This window comes from Notamacropus eugenii, chromosome 5 (genome assembly GCF_028372415.1).
Source record: "Notamacropus eugenii isolate mMacEug1 chromosome 5, mMacEug1.pri_v2, whole genome shotgun sequence".
Taxonomy (NCBI): Eukaryota; Metazoa; Chordata; class Mammalia; order Diprotodontia; family Macropodidae; genus Notamacropus; species Notamacropus eugenii.
In genome coordinates this window covers 30,665,473-30,682,887 of record NC_092876.1, presented here as the reverse complement: position 1 = coordinate 30,682,887, position 17,415 = coordinate 30,665,473, and the positions used below count along the sequence as shown (strand labels likewise).

At 44.7% G+C, this 17,415-nt stretch overlaps 1 protein-coding gene across 1 annotated transcript; it reads right to left on the bottom strand.

The window, feature by feature from the left end:
* Nucleotides 1-845: 845 nt before the first annotated feature.
* On the bottom strand, nt 846-13,774 carry LOC140503883 (cytochrome P450 2A13). The gene is made up of 9 exons (XM_072608236.1): nt 13,547-13,774; nt 11,718-11,880; nt 10,139-10,288; nt 7,881-8,041; nt 7,420-7,596; nt 5,858-5,999; nt 5,387-5,574; nt 2,975-3,116; nt 846-1,128 (listed from the first exon to the last, which is right to left on the bottom strand). Exons 1-9 carry the CDS (start codon nt 13,724-13,726, stop codon nt 944-946), a joined length of 1,488 nt encoding a protein of 495 aa, XP_072464337.1. The 5' UTR covers nt 13,727-13,774; the 3' UTR covers nt 846-943.
* Nucleotides 13,775-17,415: the final 3,641 nt, after the last annotated feature.

Sequence of the window (17,415 nt, the reverse complement as noted above, 5' to 3'; positions counted from 1 at the left end):
CTTGTTGCTGTATACAACCTGACTGCCCCCTTTGTTGTTCAGTTGTTTTAGTTGTGTCCGACTATTGATGACCCCATTTGGAATTTTCTTAGCAAAGAGACTGGAATGGTTTGCCATTACCTTCTCAAGCTCATTTTACAGATGAGGAAACTGAGACAAATAGCATGAAGTGACTTGCCCAGAGTCACACAGCTAGGAAGTGTCTGAGACCAGATTTGAACTCAGGAAAATGAGACTTCAGATCTGGTACTTCATCTAATATGCCACCTAGATGCCTGCCTTGGTCTTAAGTAATTCCCTTCCCCTCTCTTGGTCTCAATTTTCATATCTGCATATAGAACAGATTGGTCATTCTTTGAGTGATATGTTTTTTGATAAACATTTATGAACTAACTCTTCCTCCCAAAGAGGAGAGAACTAGAGAGAGAGATGCACAGAGATGAAGGAGTAGAGACAGAGCACATGGTCACGGAGAGGCAGACATAGGGAAAGAAGGAAACAGAGAAAAATACAGAAACAGAGAAACATTCATGGATAGTGAGACACAGACATAGAGGAAAGAGACAGGGAGATAAAGACAGAGCACAGAGTGACAGAGGTAGACAGAAAGGGACAAAGAGAGAGAGACTAAGGTAGAAATTGGTCACAAGTGGGTGGTATGATGCAAGGCAAAACTCCTTTGTAAGCTAAGAGACTTCCAGTCTCAGTTTTTTCTTGACTCTCTGTATGACCTGGAACAAGTCACTTCCCCACAGTCATTTCATCTGTAACCTGAAGGTATTGTATTCAGTGATGTCTAAGCTGTGTCCCAGGTTCCAGGAGCCAAACAGAGCAACAGAGAGAGCTGCCTGGGGGCTCAGACTTTATTAATACATCCTAAACCAGCCCACTCAGGAGTCCCATAGGCTTCTCCTGCTTCTGCTGTGGCTGCCTGGGCTCAGCCTCATCCTCGAGGCAGGAATGAAATGGTGTAGGTCCGTGGGATGGTGGCAAAGCCCACCATTTTGGGGGAGATATCGATGGCCTCTTTTGGAATTGGAGACTGGAAGCGAAAGTTCTGCAAGATGGTGGTGAGAAACAGGAACAGCTCCATTCTGGCCAAGCCTTCACCAAAACAGTAGCGTTTGCCTGAGGAGCCAGAGTCAGAACCGGTCAGGGTGGGGAAGGGCCTATGAGCAGGGACTGTCAGAGCTTGGAGGGGGCTTAGAAGACAGAATGTCAGTCCTGGGTTCTCCCAGAGGCTAAGGACTATTCCTTAGAAGAGAGAATGTCAGAGCTGGGAGGAAACAAGAAGGCACAATGGAAAGCTGGCTTGTAGTAAATTAGATACTGAGTAATTACGTGACTTTTGGTAAGTCACTTTCCTTCTCTCAGTCTCAGAATTTGAGATTTGGACTCTATGACACGTAAGGTCACTTCCAGTCTTAAGTCTATAATTCCTTAGGACAAAAAAAGTGCCAGACCTGGAAGTGACCTTAAAACACAGAAAAATCATAACTGGAAGGGATCTTAAGATAAGGAACGTCAGCACTGGTAGATAACTTAGAAAAAGACAAGTAGCACAGAACATGTCTGGGTCTTGTGCCACAAAAGACTTCCTCTAGGAGGAGCACATCTGTAGCAAGTAAAGACTCTGGAAACGTCCTCCATTGTCTGCTTTTTCTTGGTAGTTAGCTGCTGTGCTTTTTCTTTTTTTGCTTTTAAGTTGAGGAAGGACTACAAGTACTGTTCATATCTACAGAATTTTGATGCCCAAAGTCAATATCCCATTGCCACACCCAAGGTATGGGTGTGTCTAGATCATAGGACATCTGAGGTAGGAGGGCCCTTGCAACATGGAGTTGCTCTTGTTCCTCAACTTTTCTACACCTCCTTCTCAGCAGAGCCCTTTGCCTCTTCTGAAGAGACAATGCGAGCCATCCCTTGTGAGATCCCTCTTCTAACCTATGGAACTCTTCAAAAGCTGTCTCTACTAGTCTCTGTTCTCTATGTCTTTGCTCCATGATCTGTCAAAGCAGTGACCCTCCTCCTTCCTGTTCCCTTGATTCCATCCCTCCCAATCTCACAGAATTCCTCATCTGGATTTCTACATTCTAAAGTAGTTGATATATTTGCTGTTGCCTAAATTGATCATTCCATTTTCATCAAAGAAGCTATAAACTGGAGTGCCCTCCTTCCTTCCCCCTGCTTTTAGGATCCTTAATTTCCTTCCAAGTCAGCTTTGGTACCACCTCCTACAGTAAGCCTTCTTTGATTCTCCTAGTGGTCAGTGCTCACTGTTTGCAATTATCTTTTAATTACTTCTCTTTTCTACCTAAACTTGGTCCCCCTTCAGTAGAATGTAAGGTCCTTGAGGACAGAGAAAGTTTTTTCTTAGTGTTTGCTCCCCATTACAGAAGTACTTGTTAGATTGAATGTTAGAATGGAGAAGGACCTTAAATGTCATCTAGTCCAACAACTTCATCTTACAAATGAGGAAACTGAGGTCCAGAGAAGGGAAGATACTTGACCAAAATTACAGGCTCACAGAGTCCTGAGAATTATAGATGCTGAGCTGGAAGGGACCTCAGACACTCTGGAGTACCAGACCTGAATTTCACAAATAAGGAGGTCCAGAGAGATGAAGTGATTTGCCCAAGGTCACCCAGGTAGGGAGCTTTAGAGAGGGGACTTGACCAAGGGCCTCTGACTCCAGGGCCAGGGTTCTTTCTAGTGTATGTACTTCTTCCTTAAAGAAGAAGGGACACTGGTGATATTTGGGAGGCCTACTTTCTGGAACCCTTGGCTCCTCTCTGGGGCCTCTCTGGGGCCCTCCCCCACCACTCACCAACTTACTCTTAAGAAACTGAAATTGACCTGATGGGTAACAGGATGAATTGAAAGTATACTGAATGAAAGGAAGGATTCACCAGGCTCTGTCCATACTGATTGGTACTAGGGATGAGAGTGGGAGAGAGAAGGCTTTCCTGCTCACCAATGGAGAAGGGGACAAAGGCATCACTCTTCTTGAACTGGCCCTTTTCATCCAGGAAGTGTTGGGGGTTGAAGGCTTCAGGGCAGGCAAAGAAGTTACGGTCCCTCAGCACTGATCCCAGCATGGGATAAACTTCTGTGCCCTAGAGTTGGGGGTGAGAAAGAATAAGAAAGGAAATGAGGGATGAAATGGAAAGAGGAGGGCAGAAAGAGGGGAGACAGACAGGAAAGGCAAAAGAAAGAGAAAGGAAGAGATGCTGCAAGGTGGGGAGGGGGCAAGAGAGAGAGACACACACACAGAAGTGGAGAAAGAGACAGAGAGAGAAAAAACAGACAGAAAGGGAGAAAGAAAAGGACTGAAACAGAGAGACAGTGAGAGACACAGATGGGGAAAGAGACAGACAGGCAGATAGAGAAAAAGACAGAGACATAGAGACAGAGAAGGAGAGAGACAGAGGCAAAAAGACACACACACACACACAGAGAGAGAGAGAGAGAGAGAGAGAGAGAGAGAGAGAGAGAGAGAGAGAGGCCACACCCAGGGGCCTACAAAGTCATAAGTGGCCTGGAGTCCACAGGATCTCCACTAAGAAACAGGATTCTGGAACTTTCCACCAGCATTTTTTGAACATTAGGTGAAAAAGTACAAAATAAAATAAGGAATTTGTGTTTTCTGGTATAGAGCTGCTCTTAGAGCACATGAGGTGGGCAAGGTGTGATACAAAAAGTCTCAATCCATTTCTAACACAGGTCAATATGGGCCTAAATAACAAAATATAAATTGATATAGTATAATCTCCCAATTAAAAGCAATATGATCAATGCATAATGGATTGATTCATTCCAACCTACATAATTCTAATAGTACCAACTAAACTTAATTCTATCCTATTTATCTTACTTATAGTTGGTTGATTGTCATCCTTCATCTTTGAAAAGGACCAAAATGACATCACCATGATAAAGTGAAATTTCATTGTATCCAACTGTGGCTGATCAGACCAATATGAGCTTGGAATGCTCTACCACAGATTGGGCACAGATAGTCCATGTGAATATTTGGGGTGGATATCCCCAAATCTATGCATCCTGCGTTTACTTTATGCTGTCTCAATTCTGCTTTGCTCAAAGAGTACAGCACCCTTTCTAATGTGGGAAAGCCATGCTGAGTGTTCCTGTGCCATGTTTTCCACGTTTCACAGTCAAATCCAAAGTTCTTGAGAGAGACCTTGAGAGTGTCCTCGTATCGCTTCTTCTGGCCACCATGTGATCCCCTGCCCCATGCGAGTTCTCCATAAAATCGTCTTTTTGCAAGTGTACTTTTTGCATTTGAACAATGTGGCCCACCCATCAGAGTTGTGCTCTCTGAAGCTGTGTGCTTGCTCCCATGCTTTTTAGCATGATATTTTCAGCCATGTTGACAAATGTTTTCAATGAGGATGAACACGGCATCAAGGTCAGCTACCATACTGATGGTAAGTTCTTCAATTTGAAAAGGCTACAAGCCAACACCAAAGTGAAGGGAGTGTTGGTGCATGATTTTCTGTTTGCAGATGATTGTGCACTCAATGCAGCCTCTGAAGCTGAGATGCAACAAAGTATTGATCAATTCTCTGCTATCTGCGCTAATTTTGGCCGAATAATTAACACCAAGAAAATACAGGTGCTCCATCAGCCACCACCACACCATCCATACATGGAACCATTGGTTACAACAAATGGAGAAGTTTTGAATGCAGTGGATAAGTTCTCTTACCTTGGTAGTGTCCTTTACAGGGATGTACACATTGACCATGTTGATACACGCATTGCCAGAGCTAGCTCAGTGTTTGGGAGGTTCCAAAGAAAAGTTTGGGAGAGAAGAGGTATTAGACTGACTACCAAACTGAAAGTCTACAGAGCCGTTGTGCTGACACCATTGTTATATGCTTGTGAAACATGGACAGTCTACCAGTGCCATGCTAGGAAACTGAATTGCTGAATTTGAACTGTCTTAGGAAGATTCTGAGGATCATCTGGTAGGATAAGGTACCAGACACTGAAGTCCTTTGCTTGAGCTGAACTGCCAAATATTCAAACTATCTTACTTATAGACAATCACTGATAACCCATAAATCACAATGAATTGAGAAAATACTGACCAAATTGAGTAGGAATATCAAAATGATTCTCAGAAGAATAGGGAGAATTGGGAAAGGGAGGAAAAAAGATGGATAGACGTTCTAATATAGGGCATGAGGGAGGTTCCAGGAGGCACAAGGCAAGATAACGAGACTTAACAAAAGAGAATGGGGAAACTCTCAGGTGTCAGGAAGATATAGGGGCATTTAGAGAATGACAGCAACAGAGAAGGTTTTGGAATAGAAGGATGGAGATGTTGGAGCTGGAGGAGCTAGGAGTGAGAGACTTCTACCTTGGGAATAAGGTAGCCCCGAAATTTGGTGTCCTTTGTGACTCTCCTGGCCAGACCCATGGGAATCATATCTCCAAACCTTTGGATCTCATGGATGACAGCCTCTGTGTAGGGCATCTTGGCTTTATCCTCAAACTTTGGTGATCTGTTCCGTCCAATCACCCGATCGATTTCCTCATGGATTTTAGCTGTAGTTGGTGGGGGTGAAGAAACAAGATGCACGAGTATCAGAGAGATCCTGGGGAAGTCCCAAGGGAGCAGATGGAGTGTGGAGGGTTAGTAGACACTGATGCAGAGGTAGGGAAACTGTGGCCTCAAGGCCACATGTGGCCTTCTTGGTCCTCCAAGTGTGACAGAACAAATGCTTTTATTAAGGTCGTGTGCTCGCATGTATGTCTGTATGTAAGATGTTCTGGGAAGCTCCCAGGGCACTAAAGGACTTCTAATGGGACTAGGGGAGGGGGGGCTCACCTTCTACATCTGGATGCTTCATTAACAAAAGGAAGCCATAGCGAAGGGTTGTGCTAACAGTCTCGGTGCCCGCAAAAAACAGGTTCAGGGTGGTCATGGTCAGGTTCTTCATGTAGAATTCTGTGTTGGGATTTTTCTTTTCCTGGGACGAGAAGGTGGACAGAGCTCAGATGGCCCCACCCCAGTTTACACATACTTGCTTCAACTCTAGACTCTTCAGCCTCAAGGCTTTCCCTTCATGTTAGCTCAATTTCCTCAAGTACCAGCAATGTTCAGGGGTAGAGAAGAAATCCATCAATGACACCTGACTAAGCTGGAATATCTCAGTTCAAAGTTATAGAAACATATATATGTATCTATAAAAATATATATAATTTATATATATAAACATACATATATATGTTTCTATGTAAATTCTCCTCAGAGTTTAGGCAACACAGATTTAGTGCAAGAAAAGGTTCTTAAAGATTGTCATATCCAACCACTCTCATCAGGAAGTTAAGGCACAGAGAAGTTGAGGCCTATTCAGAGGAACATAGCTACTAAGTATCTGAGATGGGATTTGAAACCCAGGAATGCCTGATTCCTGAGTCTACAGCCCTATCCACTACAGTATGATGCCTTCCAGAATCCCAGGAGGGTAGAATTGGGAGAGACTTCAGCAGCCAAAGAAACCCCCTCCTTGAGCTTCCTGACAAATGGTGGTCCAGCCTCTTTGAAGATCTCCAAAAGGAGGGTACCCGCTAGTTCTCTGGGTAGTCCGTTGCACTTTTAGACAGTTTTCATTGTTAGGAAGCCTTTTCTCCCTGATAGCAAACCTAAATTTCTCCCTTTACCATTTCTCCCATTGCTCCCTGTTCTGTTCTTGAGGACCAAGACAACAATTCTCACATCCTGCATCCTACATTTTATAGGTGAAAGGACAGAGACTCAGGGAGAGGAAAGGACTTCCCAAGGTCTTATGTAGAGTCAGGAAAGGGTACTAGGACTAGATTATTGAGTTCCTCATCACCCTAGCCCCTATAGCCAGCTAATATATGTCTGAAGGGGCAGGGAATGTGGAAGATGGGGAACATCTATTTGTGTCTCTTTGTGTTGGCCTTGTCTTCCAGTGTTTCTGTTTCCAATTTTCTCTTTCTGTTTCTGCATCTATTTCCATCTTTCTGTCTCTCTGTTCTTCTGTATTCCCTATCTCTGTGTCTTACTTTCTCCATTTGTTATTTTGTCTTTACCTCTCTTTGCCATTCTACCCCCAAGTTGGCAATGACCTCTAGAAGTCTTGATATATCTGAATCTGTGCTCTGTGTTACTGCCTGACCCTGGGTTGTTCGTGAACCTACCTCCTGATGTGTGCCACAAGATACCTTAAAGCCTTGCCTCTGGAAGCCTGAGACTTGTCAATTAATGTCTGTTTGTGCTTCCTGCTCACCTCTGAAACCTACTGGTCAATGTCTGTGAAGCCCAATTCCCAATGTCTGGGGGTTCCCCCAGAGATCCATAACACCCTCGGTTTGAGATCTCAGCCCATCTCCTCCATTTTCACTTGCTCACCAGGCCATTACCTCCTGCATCTTGATCAGGAAGGAGTCAATGAAGTTCCGGGGGGAGTTAGGGTCCAGGGTGGCCTGGTTCTCCCGGACTTTCTCAGTGATGAAATCATCCAGTCCTTGCAGTTCCTTGAACGCTTGCTGCTGAGGTCCTGGCAGGTGCTTCATCACTCCAGAGAACATCTCATATAGCTGGGGAGGGCACAAGACAAGTCATGGGTACTGGACCCTGGGGTAGGTACCTGAGGGGCATGGGAAGAATTGGGGGTAATCATCCTGAAAGATGAAAGTTTAGGGTAGGACATGGGGGTCATAATGGTGAATGGGTGGTCACGACAGGGCACAGAGTCAGATTGGGATCAGGGAGTCAGATTGTGGAATAGGGTACAAGAGGTAGAGGAAAGAAAAGAAAGCTGAAGATTAAGGGATGAAGGTAAGTCGAGACCCAAGTGGGTGGGAGAGGTCTTGAGGGTCACCTGTCCCATGGATGTGGCTGTGAACTGGAAGCTCCCCAGCATCATACGCAACAGGGACAGGAACTGTTTGTCCTCATAATCAAATCGATCACCAAAGACGATGGAGCTGATGACATTGGAGACAGTGCGGCTCAGGAAGAAGGTGGGGTCAATGGCGTCTCCTGTAGTCCAGCCATGTCAATAGAGACACAGAGATAAGGAAGCACAGAGGTAGAGTGATGAAGAAAGAGGACAAAGGCAGAGAAATGGAGAAGGAAAAAGAGGAAGCCGAGGAAAAAACGAACAGAAACTCACACAGAGATAAAGAGGCCAAGAAACACAAGGAGGCAGTGTTTGAGAGAGACAGAGATGAAGTTGAAAAAGAGAAGTGGTGGTGTGTGTTTATGGGGAGGATGATCCATAGAGGATGGGTAAGGATAGAGAAGGGAGGGAGGGAGAGAGATAGATACAGAGAGACAGAGAAAGAGAGACAGAGACAGAGAGAAACAAAGAGAGACACACAGACAGAGACAGACAGAGAGACACAGAGAGACAGACTGATTCAGTTTCTGGCTCTTCTTCCTCCAAAGCACAGTCGCTGTCCCCATCCCCAAATCCCATAGAGCAGGGAGATTAGATGCTAGAGGTGCAGCTGCTCCCTCCTTCCATTCTCTCTCTCTCTCTCTCTCTCTCTCTCTCTCTCTCTCACACACACACACACACACACACACACACACACACACATGCACACACACACATGTCTCTCATCTTTCCCTGCCTTTGGACTCCGGGATTAACCTGAAATAAAATGAAACTGAATCTCAGACAGGGAAGGTAACTTGCTCAGGTAAAAGTGGTAAAGCTGGGATCCAGGTCTAGTTCTCCTGATTCTAAGTTTAGGGCCCTTTCCATGACCCCAGGCTGCCTCCCATTATCTAGCACGTCAATTGGAAGAGATGTTTGCAGTCATCTAGTCCAAAACCTTTTTTTTTTTTTTTTTTTTTTGCAGACGGGAAAACTCTGACCAAGGTCACCTGTTCAGTGATTGAGAATGTAGAACAGCACAGAGATAGATCACAGTCGTTTCAGCCATGTCTGATGCTTCGTGGCCCTATTTGGAATTTTCTTGGCAGAGATACTGGCTTGCATTTTCTTCTCCAGCTCATTTTACAGATGAGGAAAAGGAGGCAAACACAGGTAAATGACTTGCCCGAGGTCACACAGTTAGGAAGTTTCTGAGGCCAGATGTGAACTCATGAAGATATCTTTCTGATATCAAGTCCAGCACTTTATCCATCTCACTATTGAAGTCATGAAGATCTGAACCTAAATCTGACCTCAGACACTGACTAGCTGTGCAAGCATGAGCACGTTATTTCACTTCTGCCTTAGTTTCCTTACCTTTAAAATGGGATAATAATTGTATCTACCTCTCTAGAGTTCTTGTGAAAATCAAATGAGAAAAAACAAAGTACTTTGGAAACTTTAATGTGTTATATAAATGTTTGCCTTTATTATCATGAAAAATTCAACCCCTCTCCTTTTAGTGGGAAGAAAAAACTCAAAATCAAGGTGATGAAGGGACTTGTCCAAGGTCATACAGTGGGTGAAAGGCAAAGCTGAAACTCTAACTTGGGTCTCCTGGATTAGGGAGAAGTCAGTCTCGGAACCCAGACACCAAAAATCATAGACTCACTGATTTAGATATGGAAGGGAACTTAGAGGCCACCATATAGTCCATCCTTCTCACTTTAAAGAAAAGAAACCCAGGTCCAGAGAAGTGAAGTCACCTACTCCAAATCATCAAGCAGTTAAGTGGAGGACCTCAAATATGGATATTCAAGAAATTTCATCACACCAGGATATAGAAATCAGCCAGCGTTAGGTCCAAGAGAGAAGTAGCTATGTTGTTGAGGATCAGAGATGACAGTACCCACTTTTTTTGAGGGGGGCAATATAGTTGATGGCATCAGGGTAGTGCAGTGGATAGAGCATTGGACTTGGAATTAGGAAGACTCATCTTCATGAGTTCAAATCCAGCCTCAGACACTTACTAGCTTAACCCTGGGCAAATCACTTAACACTGTTTGCCTCAGTTTTCTCATCTGTAAAATGAACTGGAGAAGGAAAGGGCAATTCATTTCAATATCTCAGCCAAGAAATTCCCAAGTGGGGCCACAAAGCGCTGAACATGATTGAAATGACTGAACAACAACAGCAAAAATATAATTGATGTTGACTAGGCCCAAGGCGCTGGGATATTCCTATGGCTCACTCACCTTTTGTGCCTCGGAAAGCCTCAATAAGGAAGCCAGCTTCTTCTTGGATGCGCTCCTCAATGCCTCTCTTGCCCATGCCAAAGTCCCTGAGGGTGGTGATGGAGAATCGTCGGAGCTGCCGGGCTCTCTCTCCATTGCTGAAGGCCACACCTGATCATTGGAAAGAAGGTGGAAGGAGCTCAGAGAAGACTGGAGATCCTGCAGGATCCCAGATCCTATTATGGGATCAGAGATGGATGTCCAGAGAGAAACTAGGAGAGAGAGAAAGGGATGGAGAGGGAGAGAGGAAGGGAGAGAGAGAGAGAGAGAGAGAGAGAGAGAGAGAGAGAGAGAGAGAGAGAGAGAGAGAGAGAGAGAGCGAGAGAGAGAAGATAAGGGAAGGTATGGAGACATGGGAGAACAAAGAGATGGAGAGATGGGGAAGTAAGAACACAAGTGGAGGTGTGGAGACAGAGGGATGTAGGGAGAGAGAGAAATGGAGAGATGGGGGAGGTGAGACAGGAATAACAAGAATGGTGAAGAGAGGAAAGAGTGAGGGAGACAAGGAGGGACAGAGAGATGGAGAGGGGGGAGAATGAGAAGGCAGAAGATGGAGAGATAGGGAAGAAGGTGAAACAAAGAGAGACAGAAAATGATAAAGAGGTGGAGGAGAATAAGAAACAAAGAGAAATGGGGAGATAATTAGAGACATGAAGAAAAACATAGATGGACTGAGATGATGGGGAGAGAGAAAAATGAAGAGAAGTGGGGAGAGAGACAGGGAGGAAATGGGAAGACAAAGAGACAGAGATGAAGAAATAGGGAGATATGGAGAAAAGGACAGACAGGGAGAGATGGAGGAGAGAGTCAAACCAAAAGAGAAAGCTAGAGAGATGAGCAATGTGGGGAGACAAAGAAAGTAAGAGAAATGGGAAAAGATGGGGAGATAGGAAGATAAATCAGGAGATATATGGAAGAACTGAGACGATAGGGAGGGAAACAGAAAGGCAGACAAATGGAGATATCTGGGGAGATAGATAAGGAGAGACAGTGGGAGACACGCAGAACTAGAGATTCAGAGAGAAAGATGGGGAAGTTGAGAGATAGAGAGATAGAGAGTCAAGGGGAGATAGTGAAAGAGAGACAGAGAGAGATAGAAGGTGGATAAAGGTGAAGGAAAGAGAAAGAAAAACGGTGGAGAAGAGAGACAAGGGAGAGATGAAAAACACAGGGAGAAGGGGATACAAGAATAGCCAAAAAGATGGAGGGATAGTAAAAGACAAAGAAAGATGAAGAGACAAAGCAGTGGAACGGGATGGATAAACAGGGAGACAGATGAGGAGACACAAATGGAAAAAACAGGAAGAGAAACAGAGAGGACAGGTGGTTGAGGGAGGCAATGGTTGTCAGGGGAAGGGACAGTCAGGACAGAAGATGTAGAACCCTGATCAGCAGCCTAGTGGAGATCACATTGACATGGGGAGGTGTGTGTGTGTGTGTGTGTGTGTGTGTGTGCACGCGCATGTGTGTTTGAATATGTGTGTATATACATGTGTGTGGTGTGTTTGAGTGTGTGTGAGGGTCCCTACCCGATACTCACCGAATCCTTTAAAGAGCCAGTCGAAGGTGGCCTGCTCCCCACGACCAGAGAACTCCTCTGCTTGATCGATCAGCGCCTCCTTCACGGCCTCATACCCAGTCAGGACTACGACAGTCCTCTGTCCCAGGTGGACTGTAAACACGGGCCCATATTTTTCCCCAATCTGGAGGGGATGGAGAAGTCAGAATAACCGAAGTGTGGCCTCTGAGCCCCATGATTTCTTCCCTCTTAGTTCTCTCCACTGAAAGATAACCTCTCACCCATCATCTCTCAGCAGCTTTCAAAACAATTTCTAATTTGTGACCTCGGCATCACAAACACTTCAGCACACAAGGAACAAGGAACGGGATCGTGAATCCTTGTAAATAGTTTTTTTATTTAAAAAAATATATGTGTATTGCATATATATATATATATATATGTATACATCTACATATCTGTTTGTCTGTCTGCGTTTGTCCTTCGTTTTCAAAGAAGACCATGGCATCAGAGAAATGATGACATGACTTGCACTTGACTTTGTTTTGAGTGAAGGAGGGCTGTGCAAGGTCACCAGCCTCACTTTCCCCTCCTCAGCCATCTGGATCTACACATACAGCATTTTGAGAGGGAGTATAATGAGATCTGGGTTCAAATTCTTCCCTGAGCAAGTTGCTTCCCCTCTGCCTCAGTTTCCTCATGTGTAAAGTGAGGGGTTTGGACCTAGTGACCTCTCATGTATTTTCCAACTCAATCCATGAACCCATGATCCTCTGTTTAGCAAGATAGTAACAAAAATGCTATTTTTTACATCTTTGCCAGTTTTTACTTTTCTGTGATAGGTCAAGGCAACAAGCATTATTAGAAACCTACTGTGTGCTAAACACTGCAGATAGAAAAGCAAAAGCAAAGACAGTTCCTCCCCTCAAAGACCTCCCAGTCTAATGGGGCATGTCTATTCCAAGCCCCTCCCCTACACTGGGCTTCCTTAAACAATTCTGCAGAGTTACGAGAAACTAACAAACCCCATGGCCAGGCCAGAGAGAGTAGGAGTCCTCATATTTGACAACATGTCTCTGGGCTCTCACATCTTCACCTCCCACCCTCTCCCTTGAGTCCTCTCTCTCCAGTCCTCAGGCCAGCTCTCCTGGCCTCTCCACCATCCTTCCAAATTCCTCTCTTGATGCCCAACTCTGCTCATCCTTCCCACAAAGAGGTTCTGTGCTTTATTGGAGCATCTTTCCCATAAGATCACAAAATAACCCTTAGAGATCACCTAGCCCAACCAGGACATGTTACAGAGAGGGAAACTGAGGAATGGAAAGGATCTTTCTCTAGTTAGTAGTGAGAAGCAGACTTTTTTCTGTCTCATTCTCTCTTTCTCCATGTTTCTTTCTCTTTGACCCTCCCAGAATCTCCCTCTAGCCACCTTAGAACCTGCTTATGTACTTGAGAGAGATATCTCTCTGTGCATCTGGCTCCTTGGAGTTTTCTTTGTGTTTCTCTGTCTCTCTCTATGTCTCTTGACATAGAGACTTCATCTCTCTATATCTGTCTTAGTATCCACTTCAGTCTCTTCCTCTGTTACTGTCTTTCCCTTTCTGTCTCCTCATCTCTGTTCATCACCCCCCATCTCTGCCACCCTCAGTGACTATCTGTTTCAATCTCCCTCTCTGTGATTTCATGACTCTCCCCGTCTGTGTCTATCTGAGCACCTACCTCCTTCCCACCCAGTCTCTCTGTCTCTTTGTTCCTTGTTCCTCTTTCTGTTTAGCTCACTCTCTGTGTTTCTCTGTCTCAGTCTCTCCATGTTCTCCCTCTTGTCCCTACTCCACCCCTAGCCTCAGTACCTTCATGAGGGAGTCATACATCTGCTCGGTGTTGAGCTGCAGGTAGTTGCCGATGAAAGGCAGGGGAGTGGGCCCAGGGGGAAGGCTGCTGCGGACCTTCCTCTGTTTCCAAACAGAGAGCACCACTAGGGCTGAAAGGCAAAAGAATAGGGCTGCCAGTAGCAGCCCAGAGGCCAGCATGGTGGAGGTGGCAGAGGCCCCACTACAGTGTTGTCTGGGGACAGATAGGTGCTAAGACAGGAGTAGGGTTCAGTTGGTGCTGTCCCTGCCTTTTATACCTAGGGATGGGGTTGTCACCTGGCCAGTCACCTGGCACTGTTCCTAACCTTGTTATATAACATTCTCAGTTTTAATGCATTCCTCCCATGGGCCTCAGGACTGTAGCCATATCTTAAGGTCAAAGGGGAAAAAGGAGTGGGAGGGAAGTCAGGTGGGGTTCCAGAAACTGAGGGTCACATTGCAGAAGTAAACTGGAGGAGGGTCAAGTTCGAGAGATGAAAGTTCAGAGAACACTAGAGTCTAGAGATGTAAGTGCTAGCAGGGTCACAGAGCTCAGAGATGGGGCTATGTTGTTCTCAGATCCCAGTCATGATGCTGATAGCCTCAAGACCCAGTCATGTGGGTTGGGGAGTATTTCAAGGATTCAGAGGGTCTCAGAGTGTGGAAATGGGGGCTCAGAAGGTCTCAAATCCCAGGAATGGGCTGCAGGAAGTTCTCAGGATCCAGAAATGGGGCTAAGCTATTTAGGGTCCAGTGATGGGAGTTGGAAGGGGTATTCTCTGCTCAGAGATAAGAGTTCAGAGGGTCTCTAAGACCAGACATAGATTTGAGGGATTTCATTGTGTAGAAATGAAGACTTAGGCAGTCTTCAAGACCAGAGGTGGGATTAAGGAGTTCAATGTTTAGTAACGGGACTTGGGGTAGGGTGTCTCAAATCTTGAAGATGGATCTGTACGGTGTCCCAGGGTCCTGAACCCATGAGAAGTCTCCAGCTTTGTCTATTCTTTTACTGGACATGACCTTAGAATGTCCTTTCTTCTGTAAGATTGTTTGAGGAGGGAATGTGTCAGATGAACCCCAGGACATTCTCTGTTTTGCTATTCTTTGTGCTTTTGAGACGTTGGGTGATGTATGTGTTGTTGTTGGTTAGTCATCCAATGAAATACTTGGTATTGGGAGATGGAGTGTTTTGTCTGAGAAACAGCAAGGTGGCCAGTGTCACTGAATCACAGAGCACATGAGGATTGGGGTTATATAATTTGGTCCTGGAGGTTATATAGAACCCCCGAAATTTGTTAAATATGAGGTGACAAGGTCAAACCTGTGCTTTAAGAAAATCACTTTGGTGGCTAAATGGTGGCTGGGTTGGAGTGGGGAAAGATTTAAAGCAGGCAGACCCACCAGGAGGGTATTACCATAATTCAGGTGCAAAGTGATGAGGATCTGTACCAGGGGGTGGCAATGAAAATCAGGAGAAAAAGGGGAATATTTGGGAAATGTCACAATGTGAAATCAACAGGTTTTGGCAACAGATTGGATATAAGGGAGGGGGAGGGGAGAGATAGTGTGGAGACCAGGGTGCTTTTTAGTTTGTGAGCCTGAGAGAGTGGGAGGATGGTGTCACCCTCTAGAGGGAGGTTTTGGAGGGAACAGTACTGATGGGGAAGGTTAATGAGTTTGGGTTTGGACACATTGACTTTAAAATGTCTGAAAGGCAGTTGGAGATGTAAAACTGGAGGTCAGAAGAGAGAGATTAGGACCAGATAAGTAGACCCAGAAGCACCAGCATAGGGAAGATAATTGAATCCATGGGAAGCAATGAGACAACCAGCAAAATAGCATAGAAGGAGAGGAGAAAAGGGTCTAGTACAGATCCTTGTGGACACTCACAGCTAGTGGAAGTGTCTTGCATGAAGATGCAGTAAAAGATACTGAGAAGGAGCAGTCTGATAGGTAGGAAGAGAACCAGGAAAAAGGAATGGCAAGAAAATCCAGAGAGAAGAAAGTATCAAGAAAAGGGTAATCCACAGTATATCAGAGACCGTAGAGAGGTCAAGAAAGATGAGGCTTGAGAAAACGCCATCGGATTTGGCAAATAAGAGATTGTTAGTAACTTTGGAGAGAGTAGTATTGGTTGAATAATGAGGGTGGAAGTCAGATTGTAAGAGGCAAGAAGAGACTGAGAGGAAGGAAAGGAAGTGGGAACACTGATTGTAGATGTCCTTATCAAGGAGTTTAGCCACAAAAGGGAAAAGAGCTATGGGGCAATAGGTAGCAGGAAAGGATGGATAAAGTGATTGTTTTTGAGGAAGGGGGAGACATGGGCATATTAATAGGTAGTGAGAAAGCAACCAGTAGATAGGGAATGATTGAAGATAAGTAAGAGAGTGGAGCTGATAGATATAGAAGTCTGCTACAGAAGACCAAGTGGAATGGGACCTAAGCAGCAAAACTAACTTTTCATGTGAGACAGGGGTGGAGAAGATAGAGTGGCAGAAGGCAACTGTGGATGTGAGATTAGGAGGAGGAGGAAGCTCCCAGTGAATGGCATCAGTTTTTTTTCACTGAAATAAGAGACAAGAATTTTAGCTGAAAAAGCGAGGGCAGGGGAGACAAGGGAGGTTTGAGGAGGAATGAAAAGGTTTGGAGGAACCTCTATGCTGAGTAGGATTGTGATTTAATTAGGGAGATGTAAAAGAACTGCCTTGTAGCAGTGACGGACCAGTTGAAGTTATGTAAACTAAATTTTTTAAGTTAGGGGGCAGCTAGGTGGTTCAGTGGATAGAGCACTGGAATCAGGAAGACCTGAGGTCAAATCCAGACTCAGACACTTATTAGCTATGTGATCTTGGGCAAGTCACTTAACCCCTATTTGCCTCAGTTCTGGGGTCATCTCCAGTCATTCTGATGAATATATGGTCACTGCATCCAGATGGCTCAGGAGGAGAAAGTGAGGCTGGTGACCTTGCACAGAGCTCCGTCACTCAAGCCAAAGTCAAATACAAGTCATGTCATCATTTCCCTTCTTTGAAAATGAAGGACAAACATAACAACAGCACAATTTGCCTCAGTTCCTCTTCTGTTAAATGGGTACACATTGGAGAAGGAAATGGCAAACCACTCCAGTATCTTTGCCAAGAAAACCTCATGGACTTTGTCCAATTATTTGTCCCTGGGGTCATGTAGAATCAGACATAACTGAACAACAACAAATAATACAGTAATTAAATGTGTAGCAAATCCAATCATCAAGGTTTTAAGATTTTCTCCAGCTTTGTTCTGGAGCAGAAATATGGGAGAGAAAGTAACAGATAATAGAAGTTATCCAAAACTGAGACTTGGCAATACAAGATCAGTAATACAATAAGGGGAAAAGGACTCAAGAGAAGGACATTGTAGAGTCAAAGTGGTTCACCAAATGGTCAAGATGGAGAATGAAGGAGAATGCTCGTCATGCAGAGGTGATGGCCTGGGAAAGAACTGAGAGGTCGAGAGACTGGGAATCAGGGTCTGGATGAACAGAGTTTGGGGTTGCAAAATGGAGAGGTGGAATAGGCTGCAATCATATAAGAGAATTTCCAAAGTCCTAAACATGGTTTGGGATTTGAAGGCAACTGGAGAAGCCAGGAGGTAGAGATGAAGAGGGAGAGCACTCCAAACATAGGATAAGTAAATCTGTAACCCAAACTTCCATAAATGAACCATTTCTACTTTGATCTATTGGTAGGGGTGGAGGCAGTTATTAGATTTTAGGATTTAAGGTTCGGATCCTCTAAGTAGTCACTTCATTTTTGTTGTTTTTTCTTTGAAAGTTTCCATTTTTAGAATTTATGAACTTAATAATTATCAATAAATATGAACATTTGCAA